The 15,596-nt window shown below is 42.5% G+C and overlaps 1 protein-coding gene across 1 annotated transcript in view; it reads left to right on the top strand.

Moving 5' to 3' along the window:
- The window catches only part of SGCZ (sarcoglycan zeta), a 668,548-nt gene extending 653,232 nt beyond the window's left edge, over positions 1 to 15,316 (top strand). Inside the window, exons 7-8 of the mRNA XM_063135185.1 lie at positions 9,809 to 9,932; positions 14,778 to 15,316. Of these exons, the coding sequence (XP_062991255.1) occupies positions 9,809 to 9,932; positions 14,778 to 14,984 (331 nt within the window). The 3' untranslated portion in view covers positions 14,985 to 15,316. The remainder of the gene's footprint in view (positions 1 to 9,808; positions 9,933 to 14,777) is intronic.
- Positions 15,317 to 15,596: the final 280 nt, after the last annotated feature.

Genomic DNA, 15,596 nt, shown 5'->3' with positions numbered 1-15,596 from the left:
TCCTCCCCCACCCTCCCGCTACACCCTTAGGTGTAGATGAGTCCTGAGTGAGCAAGCAGAGCAGCACCTTTCCCCAAAAAAATGTTTAAAGTGGGGGGGGAGTGATCGGGCAGTCAGAGAATTAGCCTGCCCTCCTCAGAAGGCACCTTGTCCAAGTCCTCAAACTTGACAGTGTCTCTACCTAACTAAGCCCGACATTCATAAAAGCAGGAACAAGGAGGGTCAAAGAATTATATCTTAGAATCAGTGAAATGAATTACTCTACATCTTAATAATATAGTTGGCAGATTCCCATAGCCACCTTTTGTCACAAATGGCACAGGGAAGCCAAGTAGAGTATAAGCCCCAAAATATAGGTTGTAATAATAGCAATGTAATGTAACCAGGTTCCCATTAAGTGGTCATATCCTGCATGCGCAATAAAGGCCATAGTTGTTATATGTAGAAATCTATGCCCTCAATCACCTTCTTGATAAGGAGGGTGGGTGGAGGGTTGAATTGCTTTGTTGTTCTTCTATACCTCCGGGGAGAACCTGAAGATCAAATTTAATAGCTTTCTTCCGCCTTCATCATGAAGGATACTGTACCATTGACTATAAACTAATCCGGAAAGCCAACACTGGGCATAATGAGATGGGAAATTGATCAAGCAGCAAGGAGCCGCCAAAGATAGTAGGATTCCCTTTTAACTCTGATCTGTATCGAAGATACACAAATCTTGCACAATGGTTTTGTGTTTTCTGCAAAGCTGTCACTGCATGGTATCCATAAGAGCCTTTCTCCGAAAAGACAGAGGGGATAAGAAAGAGCTCTAAGATGGCAGGATGCCCTTTCATTAAAAGCCTGAGCCAGAAAGTGGCCAGATGTGATTTCTTTTCCCATTAAAAAGATACAGAACTTCAAAGAAAGCCCATTGATTTGAAGCTATGGGTGGGGATAGAGGAGAGCTAACAAAGCAGCCATCAACATAAATTGTATAGGGTGTGTTTCTGTAGGTTTGTACCTTCCTACATTAATATAAATAAGGGAGCTTCCAGGTGGCAGCGTATTCAAGAGTAGTGGCAGAAACTGCGCAGTACCTGTCAGTGTTGACAGTATGAAGGCAGACAGGTAGACAAGCCAAGGAGAGCAGCAGCCTAAGAACAGCTAAAGCTATAGATCCGGGTCACGATGAGAAACTTCTTAGGATCAGGACAAACCCTTATGGCCGTTTGGGTCACCTAACACATGTAGAGCGGCTAGCTATCCATGGGCAGAGAGGGAGAGTCGTTCGATCCTGGGGCTCCTGAAATCATAGGATTGCAATCTACAAGTCAAGGGCCATAAGCAAAGAATGTAATTCAAGCTTGATATAGCCTTTCCTAACGTGAAGGGGAGTGCCCTAAGTTCCAGCAGGGACAAAAGGTTGCTCACGTTTAACACCAACCCAGCAAAGTAGGCTGCCACCCCACCCACCCCTTACGTTCCCATTCAACCTATGCCAGGGGACTCTCAGACCTCAAAGGACACTCCTAAAGCTTATTAAACAAAGGCCCAAGCCAGCACCCTCTATTCCGAAGCCCTGGGCTGAGATCTAAAACAGTAGCAATAACCAAGAGGAAAGCTTAATTGGAATGAAGTCTTAATTGAAATAAAGCACACACATTTAATTATGCAAGGTGGTAGGTAGCCTTTGGAGAACACCCGGAGGGGGAGGGCTGCCCCAGTATTATTATTGTTATTGTTATTGTTATTATTTATTTATATAGCACCATCAGTGTACATGGTGCTGTACAGAGTAAAACAATAAAATAGCAAAACCCTGCCGCATAGGCTTACATTCTAATAAAATCATAAGAAAACAATAAGAAAGGGAGCTCGCATGGCCCTGCTTCACAGAACTGGGCTGCGCAAGCTTTTGCCGAGCACTTGAGAGGCTGCACAAGCCTCCTGAGCCCTTGGGAGAGCACGCTTCCTGGGGCTTCCGGAAAGTGTGCAATTCCCCCGGCCACGCCATTAGCCCTGATTGGCATGGGGGAAAGGGAGAAAGACATGATTTCCCCAAGGCTGAGGAAATCAAATGTTTTACACATACATTCACACGGATAGGGGCCTTAAATGCCATTATTAGGGGCTTTAAGGCCACTATCAGTGCAGTGGGGTGGGGAGAGAAACACACAATTTCCCCAAGGCTGGGGAAAATGCCTATTTTTCTCCTCCACATTAATGGTGGCCCTCCACTATTGGAGGGAGGAAATGCAGGATTTTCCTAGACTTGGGGAAATCCCGTTTCTGCCCCCTCCCACCATTGGGGGCCTTAAAGGTCCTGTTAATGGGGCCTTTAAGGCCTCCATTTGCATGTGGGGGAGAAACAATTCCCCCAAGGCTGGAGAAATTGTGTATTACCCCCTGCTCCATTAATGGCAGTTCTGCCCTGACCTGTGCCCCCTTCTAATGTTGTAAAGCATCTGTCAGGGATGCTTTAGGGTGGATTCCTGCAGGGGGGTGGACTCGGTGGCCTTGTAGGCCCCTTCCAACTCTGCTATTTTATGATTCTATGACTATGATTCTATGGGACAAAAATCTATTGGATATGTCCAGCGGGGCCCATGAGAGCCAAATGTGGGTGCATCCACTGCCCTTGTGGGCCCAGCCAAATTTTAGCCCCCACACTATGAACAGTGGATTGGCCACTGTGTGAACAGAACATTGGACTAGATGGAGCCATGGTGTGATTCACCATGGCTCTTTTATGTTCTTATGAAGCAGGTGTGGGAAGGATGCTGTTAACTGATGTTCCCAGCAATGGACTGGAGTCAACTGATATCTAAAAAGATTGGCGGAGTCTGGCCTTCCAGTGGCTCCGCCCCTGTTGGATGCTTTCTGTAATCCTTAAAGGTTCCATGGCTCTTTCTGCAGTCTTGTACTTCTGTATGGCTGAGAGATAGGAGCCGATCCTGAGGTCATAAGAACGTTAGAACATAAGAGCCATCTGGATCCAACCGGAGGTCAGATGCTCATGGAAGAGTTATGTCCTCATTTTGGGAAGGATTAGAAGGGAGTGCTGAGGGCTGCGCCCTAACTGGGTAGGCCTGGGATTCATCTGAATCTCAATCCTCCTCAGGAAAACATTGGACCTTGAAAGCAGTAGACTTGACAAGGCCTCTCCTTTCCTTACAATACATAAATGACAGTTCTAGCGATTCTTGAGATGTCACTGCATTTTTAGATTTCACTCCAGCCTTGGCAACAAACTATCTTTATAACACAGGTGCTGCTGCTTCCCACCCTTACCGCCTTCACTACCTCTTAAAATCAAATGAAATCAATTCATTTCCATGGTTCCAATTAGAATAAAGTGAACTAGATATGCCAAAAGTAATGCAGTGTTCCGTTCAATTAGTGTTCACCTTTGAGATGTCTCAGTTCATGAGATCTTAAGGATTGATAACAAGGCAATGGTGATGACATGCTCTGCATGAAATAATAAATGGGAGACTTGATGCCAAAGTAACTTTGAATGGGTACTGGGGCTAAGATGGTCTTTTCTGATTCTAGGTGCCAGACAGCTGAAAAGTGTACTTGGGTGGGGAAATACTGAAATTTGGCGGGGGGTGGGGTGGGGAGCCAACAGTTGATGAGGGTATGCTTGATCCTTTCCTTAATCCCTTCTTCTCCCCTACATGACCTGTGACCAGCTAAGAACCCTAGCTAAGGGGGAGAGAGAGAGCTGTGGGAGAATATTGCAAAAGAAAAGCAGACGGTAGGGAAGAGATAAACACCCTTTCCCCTTCATTAGATGTTTGAAAGGCAAAAATGGATGACATACCAATGGGTCATTCACATTCAGCGTTCTGTTAAGAATGGGTGAGAATTTTGTTTCAGTTTGGTTTTGATGAGAAATTACCAGCATTTGCAAAGATCTACATATTCAAAGGAGGAAAAAAGAACTTGAGATTTATTTATTTTTTTAATGAGTGTGGGAGATTCAACCTGACAGCTTCATCTATCCAGGCCCAGGGCTGGATTATTATTTTTACTCTACGTGGGATTTACCTCTAGTTTCAAATCCACTGGGACATGTTAACCTTCACCCAGAAAAGAGAGAGTGTTCAGTACCTCCTCCTTAAAAAGAAGAGACATGTTGATAGACATTCCCAATTTATTTATTTTTATTCTAGAGTTTAAATCAGGTAGGCAACCTGCTGCCTTCTAAGCGTTTTGGACTAGAACCACCCATAATCCCTGACCTTTGGATATGCTGTCTGGAGCTTATGGGAGTTGTAGTTGAAAACATTTGAAGGGCACCAGGTACCCTATGCCTGGAAAACTTCCACTGCTTTTTTAATTGAACACACAAGGGTGGCCATATCTGCTTTTAATTCAGTTTAGAGCCCTGTAGACAAATTAGAAAAAGCCCCCAATTCTGTTACCTCTTAATAATGGCCAAGCGCTTTTCATATGCTTATAAACAGTGAGCAGCCATTTTAGAGCCTTAGCCTAGAATGAACTCCAGTGGTTCAAACTAGATAACACTGATCTGAAGATCATACTACTACAGCTTTTAGTGCTATTTATGATTTAGGTTTGTTATATTAGAGATGTACACAATGATGCATGGTGTGGAGAATGTGGAGAGGGACATTTTCTCCCTCTCTCAAAATTCTAGAACCCAGGGTCATCCCATGAAGCTCATTGGTGGGAGATTCAGACAGATAAAAGGAAGTACTTCTTCACACAGTGCACAATTAAACTATAGAATTCGCTACCACAAGATGTGGAGATGGCCGCCAATTTGGATGGTTTTAAGAGGGGGTTGGATAAATTCCTGGAGGAGAAGGCTATCAATGACTACTAGCCCTGATGGTTATGTGCTACTTCCAATATCCAAGGCAGTAAGGCTGTGTGTACCAGTTGCTGGGGAGCATGGGTGGGAAGGTGCTTTTGCACCATGTCCTGCTTTGTTGATTGGCCACTTTGTGAACAGAGTGCTGGACTAGATGCACTCTTGGTCTGAACCAGCATGGCTCTTCTTATGTTCTTATTATTTGGAAATATTTTTGGTGCCAGGGTAGAAGATTGGAATCATGCCACTACCATCTTGGGCTGTTGAATATCCAAGAGTCATTCCACACATATGGGAAACATATGTAAAGTTATCCATTTTTGAGTTTCAGAGATGTGATAAATTAATATTTCTTTTGGTGCTGAATTTTGCTCTTAAACGACTATTGGGTTTCCAATTAAATCAAGGAGAACATGGTGTACATATCCCTCAGAGTACAATAGATGATCAATGAATAAAATTAAGGAGCCATAAACTTTTTATTTCAGTATCTCCATTGATTTTTTTCCTGGAACCCTGGGGTTTCAAATACTTACTTTCAATTCTATCTACAGATTCAAAACCAAAGAATACGATGTTGTACAAAACAACACTCATTGGAATATATTATTTTAAGCTGCAAGAGTACAAAGTTTACAGCATTTGGCCTGTAAATTAAACAAGGAATAGAATATTCTTAGCAAGTCTGTCATTCATAATCCCTTATTTCACTGGTCTTCAACTAGTTCCCACCTAAGACCCACCTTGGACTCTGAACGTGAAACATGGGACCCACTTTTACAATTTCACAATTGCCCAACACAGTGGCAACAGCTTTGGCACAACTCATCTGGGCTGACCTCGCGACCCATCTTTGGGTCGCGACCCACTAGTTGAAGACCACTGCCTTATATCCTTGCTGTAACTCCAGAAATGCAGCGTAGTATCATAGAATCATAGAATAGTAGAGTTGGAAGGGGCCTACAAGGCCATTGAGTCCAATCCCCTGAAAACTTGTGAAACCCAGCAACAAAATGTTGTAGTGTAGCCCTGCAGTTTATACTTGAGCATGCAGCTGGTGGCCTTGAAAAAGAAAAAAGAAAAAAAGCACACACAAAAACTTAACATCAAAGACAGGAGACACTGCTCTACCTTGGGTCTCACTTCATGTACAATTATTTTATTTAGGTTTTGAACATTTCAAAGTGTAACCAGTATGCATGCACGTCAATGGAACATGAGGTTTCTCTGTGTAGTTCAATGCTTCTTGTGGCCTGCAAAAAGATCTGAGGGGGCAATTTGAGTAGATTGACCTTTGCTGCAACCTGAAAGGTATGAGGGAGTGTTGACTGGGATCCCAAACCAACCTCAGCCCCACCTCTGACCTGCAATGCAAACAATGCATTAAATTGCAAGGGCTGCTACAAGCTACTCTTTCTCAGCCAGCCGTCTAACCCGCAACAAGGGTATAAGCATGATTGTGCTATATAACTCTCTCAGGGGCATGATGCATGTTAATTTAATTGTGTAGTGTGTAGCCGAGCCTGATAGTTTAATATACTTTAGTGTAACTGTGCACTTCAGCCCAATCCACAATGTGCAGTAGGTGTATAACACCTCTGGACAACACTGCAGGGATGTTGTAAATAGCAACCTGCAGCATTCATTACCTTTACTATTTTAATCCTTATTACTCCCGTTTTATTCCTGGGCTAGTTTTAGCCCTTCATATATTTTTTACCAGATTTTATCAAATTTGCTTCGCATTGTGTTTTTTACCAGTTTGTCTTTGGTATTTGCATCTGCATGTTGGTTTTGTATTGTGTTTTCTCATATCATTTGTAACATACAGCATTATTCTTTTATTTTAAAATAATTGTACAATGCAGAGAGAAGCTGTTTTATGGACATCTAATAAATATAAGTGCTGAACTGCACTGTCATCAACCACTCCCTCCCTGCCACAGCCCCTTCCACAATGCAATACGGAAACAATGAACTTCATTTGCTTCGGAATTTACATTAGCAAGTTGTTGTTTTTAATTCCAGCTACATTAAAATGTTGGAGTTTTTCATTGATTTCTATAGGCAGCTCTCACTTCCATCCATGAGGATATTTAAAAATAGCTTCTCAGTATAATGTGGAAATTATTTCTACATTGGAATTCATCTTATGGTGGTTTGATTTGTGCATCTGTACATGCATACACACACTTTTCCACATTTCTCTAAAAGCTCTATCCAATGAGCATTTTATTGCACGCTCATTACTGGGCACTCACGGAGTTTGCTCAGGTCCCTGACATGATGTCGTCTGCCAGTGCCTTCCACCCCTTCTGGCCTTCCTTGCCCAACAAAAAAAAACCCTCATTAAGTCCAATGTTTTTTAAACTCAGAATTGCTGCTCTCTCCTGCTGTGTGCAGGAGAAGCAGCGCCATTAGAACAGCAGACTCAATGGGCCTCATGCTCATTGTGTACTTTTGCTTTTGAAAGAGGAAGTAACTTGAGGAAGGAAAACACAGGCGGAGAAGCGAGGTAGGGAGCGCGTTAACCCCTGGTGTGATGGAGCTTTCAGATAGGCTGGGAACGTGAACAAAATATGATTATCAGATTATCAGATTGCTTTGGGGTACATCTCTTTGAAGGTGCAGTTATATCTCTTTCTCCTGGTCCTGAACCAGAGCACACTCATTGCAAACGTACAGTTATGAACATTTATACTGGTGTATTATTTGTATCGTTACTACAACAGATAAAGTGAGACTTAACAAGTTACCATTTACTAGAAATTGCTTTTCTAGCAAATTTAGGATTGTGATACAGAAATACACATATGTGTGTGCATTCTCTCTCTCTCTCTCTCTCTCTCTCACACACACACACACACACACAGCAAGCATAATCCAGTCAAATTTAAATACTTTCAGCTCTCATTGATTTCAGAGACAGTTAAGCACATTCTTAAATCTCTCTGACCAAAATCAATGGAACTTAAATGTCCTTAACTTTGGCTGAATGGTACCCATCATTTTAACCCATGCTTTCAACCTAGTGATGACAGATTTGAATCCTAAATAAAAACCCTTTTGCGTAGCAGATTGTCTTTCTTGCCTGTAAAACAAGGGATATTCTATTTTAAACCACACTTATTTTAAATTCCCTCTGCATTAGATTGTTTAGAAAATGGGGCCCATTTTGTCATATGGTGGCATATCTTATTGCCTAAAAGGGCGGGGGGGATAAAAGCATGTGGGTTGGGAGCCGTGACGTAAATATCATTGTGCTGAAGAATTTATTCTCTAGCAGGAAAGTTGGATCTTAACATTTTCTAAACAGAAGTTTACGGCGATTTAAACCATGCCCCTTCCTTAGGAAACAAGGATATTCTAGTAGAACATGTTACAGTCATTTTGTGGGAAGTCATTTTTTAGGAAACAGAACTAACAGAGCTTTCGTACCTATTGTTGTGCAGAGCTCCAACATCGGAGCCTCCAATGAATCCTGCATAATCCCAGCAGGGAGGAATAGAGGAAGAGAAAGAGCCCTTCCTAGGACTGTGTAGTTGTTTGCTTACAAATTCCCTCCCAATGGGACGGATCTGATCTATGTCAGCTCCAGGCCTGGTATGAATCAGCATCCATCTTGGAAAAATCTCTAGAGGCCAGGAGGCCTGTGAATTTGGCATATGGCCCATGTTCCTTGTGAACTGAACCACATAGGGCAGAATCCAGGGCTGCACAAGTGGACTTCTCCTCACACAATGAGACATTCTCCTCTCTTCCTCCCTCCCAAAATCTGTTCCGCGGTCTCCCCCAACAGTTCCATCAGCAGGATGAGCTAATTGGATTCCACCGATAATCAGCTACTGAGGGGTTCTATCTCTGTAGGCTACCTGTTACCATGGTAAAAGACCACTTAGGAACCATACATAAGTCTCTCCTTAGAGGAAAAGGTGGAGGATAACACTAATAAATAAACAAACAATAATTTTTCAGGTTCCTGCCATCATGGAAGAGCTACAATGATCATGCATATTATGTGGTGATAATCCATACCAAGTCTCAATAAACAAACAGACATGGGACTGTTGACTTGATCGTGAAAGCCGTCGCGTCATGCATATGTGTGTTTGAGAGAGAGAGAGAGAGAGAGAGAGCATAGTGCCGATTAATGATCTTCACATGATGCCTTTCTTAGAACGACGTATTTATGACCCTCCTGGCATGTAGCCACCAGTTATTCTGACAATGAGTTGTCACTACCACAAGGAGAAGGAGCCACATGGCAGACTCTATACATTGAGTTCAAGCAATCTGCCAGAACTAGCTGTTTTGCAGAGATATGATTTTAAAAAAAATCCATCAGCATAGTTGTCTCATGTCCCCTTACACGTGGGCCATTTCTACACCTGCCTTTTCCCCCAAGATCATCCCTGTGCATCCAAATGACACACAGGGGATCATGGGAGCAGGCAGGGACGATCCCTTCATTTTCCTGGGATAATCCTTAGGCGTAGAAAGGCCCGTGGCTACCTCCATACAGTGATGGTTTATCATCAGCACAAATAGCAGTTACCACACCGGGAGGTGGGCCTAAAGATGGGCTTTTACTTGAGGCAGCAATTCCTTTTAAATGTAATTACTTGTTATATCTGATAACTCAGCTAGTCACTTAAACATCATGAATTGCAAAATAAATAAATACAAATAAAATAGTCTTTATTCCAGAAACAAAGACAGCATACTCCACAAAGATCTGAACTGAGATCTAAAAGAATTTTGAATGAAGTATCAATATTGTAAGAAGCCAGGGCCTTTCTTTCTTTTTTTAATCTTGAAAGCGAATTTTCTGAAAGACAGGGAAGTCAGTGGAAGTTTTATTTTTTCCATTGTCTTGGGAGAAATGTTTTACCTAGGCTGTTGGGCAATGTGTATAGGACATCATCTTTTAAAGATATTTTCCCCTATTATTGTTGTTTTTCTTTGTTTGTTTTACACTTTCAGGCTTGAATCACCAACTAGATCTTTGATAATGGAAGCTCCAAAGGGAATACAAGTGAGTGCAGCTGCAGGGGACTTAAAAGCCACCTGTAGGAAAGAGCTACACTTGCAATCCACGGAAGGGGAGGTAAGCTTGATCAGAGCACCACGACACAAGCAGAAAACGTCTAGGCCCAAAATGCAACTCATTACTGCTGATCCTTACTTCAACAAAATAAAGGGTTCTCTCTGCCTTAAAAAAAACCACTTTCAAATGTTTGCTTTCTTCAGATTCTTACACCACAATCCTGTGCATGTTTATTTGCAACTAAGTAAAATCCAACCTACCATCTTGAACTAGAGGTGGTCTGAGATTTTTTTTACAAAAAAATATTTTAAGGCTTTCTAAATGAAAACAGGAAGACAGCCAAACATACCCCTCAAGGCAGGAAGTACCACAATTATGGGGCCACCACTGAAAAGGTCCTGACCCTTGTGCCCACTAATCTAACGGCAATCAGGGCCTCTGTAGCTTATCTTAGTACCTGGGTGTACTAAGTGATGTAAGTGTGACCACTTACACCACTCATATGGTGTAAGTGGTCAAAGGAACCTGGTCTCAAACTATCTAAGGCTTTATGTAAAGGTCAAAACCTCAGAAACAAATAGGCAACCTGTGCAGTAGATACAGAACTGGTGTGAACTAGTCCAAACAATTGGCCTCCACAAGTATCTGGGCAGCCACATCCTGCACTAAACCATATTTAAAGGCACCCCCATGTTGAGTGCATTACTACAGTCTACTCTGGGTGCAACCAAAGCATGAGCCCACTGTTTCTAGATAGGGTCACAGCTGTCAAGCCAACCTAAACTGATAGATGGCACTCTTTAGCAACCACCATCTGTTTTTCCACAGATAGTGCTGAGTTCGGGGAATCCCAAGCTGTAAACTTGATCATTCAGAAGGAATTCAATCCCATGCAGAACTTCATCACCAACACTACCTCCATCTTGTCTGGATTAAGCTTCAGTTTGTTCACCCTCATCCATGTAAAAACTGCCTCCAAATCCCTGCTGAACTCTTAAAGTTCCACAGCCTCCTTGGGAATGAGAGGTAGAGCTGAATGTGATCTGCATACTGATTACACTTCACAAAATTCTGGATGAATTTCCCCAGCAGCTTCATGTAGATGCTTAAAAGCATGGGGGACAAAATGCCCAGAAGTGGGGGGGTGGGAGACTCCCAAAACCACTGAGTGAGTTTGTTCCATCAAAAATTACCAAAGTCAACATAATATCTTGTCTTCAAGACCCATTCCACACAGACAACCCAGCAAGATATCACCATTGATGATACTGAAGGTTGCTGAGAGGTCTAGGAGAACCAAAAGGGTTACAATTCCTCCACCATCCCTGGCATAAGTCATCTATCATACCCAGGATAGAAGCCAGATTGGAAGGGAATTGGAAGGAATTCCTTCCCTCAAGGAAGTGTTCACCACACATTTAGCACACTGTGAACCCAGTCCTGGCAGTTTTTCATCTCCAGGAGGGGCAAAGATCCAGTGAACAGGTGGTAGGACTCAATATTCCAAGCAGCTTGTTCCCATCATCAGGTTGTGCAAGCTGAACGTTATCCAAAACAATATGGCCAGAGGGTGTCCAAGCTACGTCCATCTCGGATTCTGTCAAAATTACTTCATCCAAGTTAGTACAGATGTGTGTGTTTTGATGTGAAATACAATTCAAACTGGTCACAGGGCTTAAAAAACTCCATTGGCTAGCATTCTGGCGGGGCATGCTGTGATTTTTCTGTCTTAACATCCATAGGATTGTGCCCTTAATCACTTAGTTAGTCCACCCATAAAACTATGATCTGCTCAAATCAGTTGGAGGGTAAAATTCATTCCGCCACCCACCCACCCACCATTTCTTACCCAACAGATCTCTACCCAGCTGTCTCTGAACAGTAGCCTTCTAATCTCCATATAAAATAACTTCCCACCTCACCAGAAGGTTTTTCCAATCAACAATCCCCCAGCCTCAGCTACCAAACAGTCTCACTTTCCAATGCTCTAAATTTACACCAGTAACGCATACATCACAAGTCTTTCCTAGATGGTACGAATAATTAGGAATATCGAAAAGAACAAAAGCGAATGCGAAGGATGGCATTTTCACTTTCAGCTCACTTTTCAAACTTCATTATACTGATCCACACTAATGTACAAATGTAATTGCTACATGAGTGATGAAAAATGCATTGCCTTTTTTTTCTTCTTCTTCCCTAAGTGGGACCCATAAATGGGCCACAGTTAAATCAATATGGCCAAAGAAGATAGCGCTGTGCAGTGCTTCTCATTTTCAAAGCACTTCACAAACGTTGATGTACTTATGCACTGTGCCCCCTGCCTTCAGCTTTATATCAATATTTAACCACCAGCCCAAGCCATGTATTGCATCAGAATAATGACAGCTTAGATTGTACAAAGAGAGACTTTATTGCCAGCCATTATACTGCCATGGAGTCCCATTGTGCTCTACAGACCTGAGCACAATAGTCCATAGTCATGTATTCCTTGGCAGCCGTCTTATTTATTATATTTACTAGAAAGCAATGCCTGTTGAAATATTGATACTATTTGCAGAAAATAGCAGCTTTAGAAGCACCAAGCAACTTGCAGGGGAGGGGTTGCCGGCAGGAAAGTGGCACATGGGAAAGTATTTTCACGCATGCACACACACACACACGTACACACGTACATGACTGCCTTTCAAAAAGATTAAAACATGGGAATTAGGGATGGCAGAGGAATCCATCCTGGGGGTGAACCTCACCAGTCTTTAATCAGCTCACCCCTGCAAGTTGGCCCAATTCAATCTTCATTGAGTCGGGCCAGTTTGCAGATTTGTGTTGCTGTTTTAAATTATTATTTGCACACGCAAAAAAGTTGCACAAATTGTAGCTGGAAAATGTGTAATTTGAGCAAATTGCTTTTTTTTTTTTAACACAAATGGAGAAAACCCTGGATTTCATGAAGGGAGCCCTGGTTCGGCTCACAAATATCAAGGGCACCACTGAAATCCGGAAAGCCCCCAAAGGGACGGATTTCCAGAGCAACGGTCATGCGTATGGGGAATCCCATGCGTGGGACTGCAACACCCCTTGAAGGCAAGATGTAGTTTGAGATAGGTTGGAGGGTGAAGCACCAAAACTATGTGCAAAAAGGAGGAGAGGCTGGCTCTGGTGCTGGTGAGAAGATTTTTTATTTTTCTTGTCAAAAAACGTTTTCAAAACTATCCGTGAAGTTTTGAAAACTTTTTTAACAAGAAAAATAAAAAATAAAAAATCTTCTCACCAGCACCAGAGCCAGCCTCTCCTCCTTTTTGCACAAGATGTAGTTTGACCCTTGCAGTAGTCTTATGCCATGAACCTGGCAGAAGAGAAGGCCGCTGGATGCACCATAGGGAAATGCAGACAGGCCCACTTTGATGGGAATGGCCCAACTATGTTGCAGTCAGCTTGGCAGAGCGATAGTACACCTGTTGAAGAGATGCTGGAGACACCTGACAATCTGCAGAACGCAGATGGAAGGGATCAAACAAAATTTGTATATCCCTAACCTGTACCTCTGTACACTTGTCTGTTAGGGCCAAAACAGATATTACTTATATTCCAGGTGAAGTATAAAGTGTTGGCTCTTACTTTTAAAGCCCTACATGGTTTGGGTCCAGGTTACCTGCAGGATCGCCTTCTCCCGTACAATCCGTCTTGCACACTCAGGTCCTCTGGGAAGAATTTACTTCAGTCAGTGAAAACTAGGCTGACAACCATTACCCAGAGGACCTTCTCTTCTGCCACTCCCAGACTGTGGAATAGCCTGCCAGGAGGGATCTGCCAACTCAACAGTCTTTCTGAATTTAAAAAAGCTATAAAGACTGATCTCTTCTGGCAGGCCTACCCAGTCGAATTTTAAAATGTCTGGCTGTTATTTTAATAATGTAGTAATTTTATATGTTTTAATCAGTTTTATATATTTTATAGTGTTTTTATATGTTGTTCCCCGCCTCGATCCAGAGGGAGAGGCGGGTCAGAAATACTATTATTATTGTTATTATTATTATTTTAAGTAATGTCTAGCAGCTATGATTTTTGTTCATTTTTATTCTAGAGTAGGGACAAATGGCCCAATCCAGATCTTAAAAGCCAACTTTCCCCCATACTATGGGCGTGATTCAGATTGGGGAAGGAAAGATAGCTTAGCTATTGATTTACTCAAAACATAGCAGCTATAAAAATGATTATGGATTTGTTTTAGGTAGTGATGAGAATGGTCCAGATACACCCACCAGACTTGGGAAGGGTCATCCCCCCTCTCCCCATTTCAGACTCTGTCTGAAGTCTGCAAACTTTGAAAAGGTCTGAAAGGTCCAGTACCCTCCTGATGCCATCATAAGTATTTTGGGGACCAGATGCCTTGGAGGTTGCTACTTCAGCACCAACATGGAGTTGTTAGAGTCTCCCTTGGAGGACTCTATTGTGAGAGGAGCCTCTAGATTTCAGCATGCTCCTGATTATAGTGTTATTTGGAGAGCATTGGAGCCTAGAGGTTTGCCTATATCCAGCACCCTCCGTCCTGAAATTGAAGGAATCCTTCCCAACATTCTCCCACTTTGCATGATTTACAAGAGATTGGAAGCACCTAAGAGGGTCCTATTTGTGTTGAGATGTGTGTTGGTCCCAGGAAAGCCTTTAATGCTGGGACGCATGTGTCTACATGGTTGGACATTATGTGAATGTGGTTGTCCATCATGGGAAGTGTAGTTTGGCACCTGCTAATTGATCATCGTTCATCAGTTCTGAACCAGGTAAAGGAAGAAGGGCTTTTCTCGATGCCTATGTTAGAGAGGTGTATCTGTACTCATCGAAATAAAGTCCAATCATACAAATAGAGAAAAGGCCTTACATTCTTCCCTTTTCTTTTCCTCCTAGATATTTTTAAATGCAGACTCAATCCGACTAGGGAATCTACCATTGGGTTCATTTTCTTCCTCCTCCTCCTCTTCCTCACCAAGCTCATCAGCTGCTCGACAGACTATCTATGAGCTCTGCGTTTGTCCCAATGGTAAACTTTACCTTTCCCCAGCGGGAGCAGGCTCCACGTGTCAATCTGGTAGCAACATCTGCTTGTGGAGCTGAAAGGACTCCGGATCCCCCCTCCTCACACCAGAATAGCCTTTTCTTTACAGTCCCTCTGCTTCACAGTTCTGCCTGGTTTCCTTCGTTCCATCACGACGCTCCAAACAGCTCACAGAGCAACCTCTCCCAGTGTAAGCAAGGAATCAAACGCGGCCTTCTGGTCCGGCTCACGGACATTCGAGATGGAAGAAAGAAGGGAGAACAGAAGTGGTTGTCTTTGTCAGGAAACCTGGATCTTAATATCACCTTTTGTCCAAAAGGGAGAATAAACACAGGTGCCTTTGCTATACACGAAGTGAAGCACATTGTTTTAGATTTTTGCAGGAACTGTAAATGGGAAACCGCACATATATATAGATATAGATATACAGATATATATCTATATATAGATATATAGATAGAATACTATCCAAATTTGCCCAGAAACTAAAGGCGAGTTGAATTCGTATGATAAATAACTCTACTTGTCTGAAAGCACAATTTTCATATGCCCATCACTTTTGGATATAAACTTTTATCCCTGAATTTTAAATCTTTGGAGCATTGTGTAACGCTTCCTTTACTAGGCGTTTAAAATTCAGTTCATATTTTAAACAGCAAGAGACAGAATCC

The sequence above is a fragment of the Elgaria multicarinata genome, chromosome 10 (assembly GCF_023053635.1).
Source record: "Elgaria multicarinata webbii isolate HBS135686 ecotype San Diego chromosome 10, rElgMul1.1.pri, whole genome shotgun sequence".
NCBI classification, from domain to species: Eukaryota; Metazoa; Chordata; class Lepidosauria; order Squamata; family Anguidae; genus Elgaria; species Elgaria multicarinata.
This window is presented reverse-complemented; position numbering and strand designations above follow the sequence as displayed.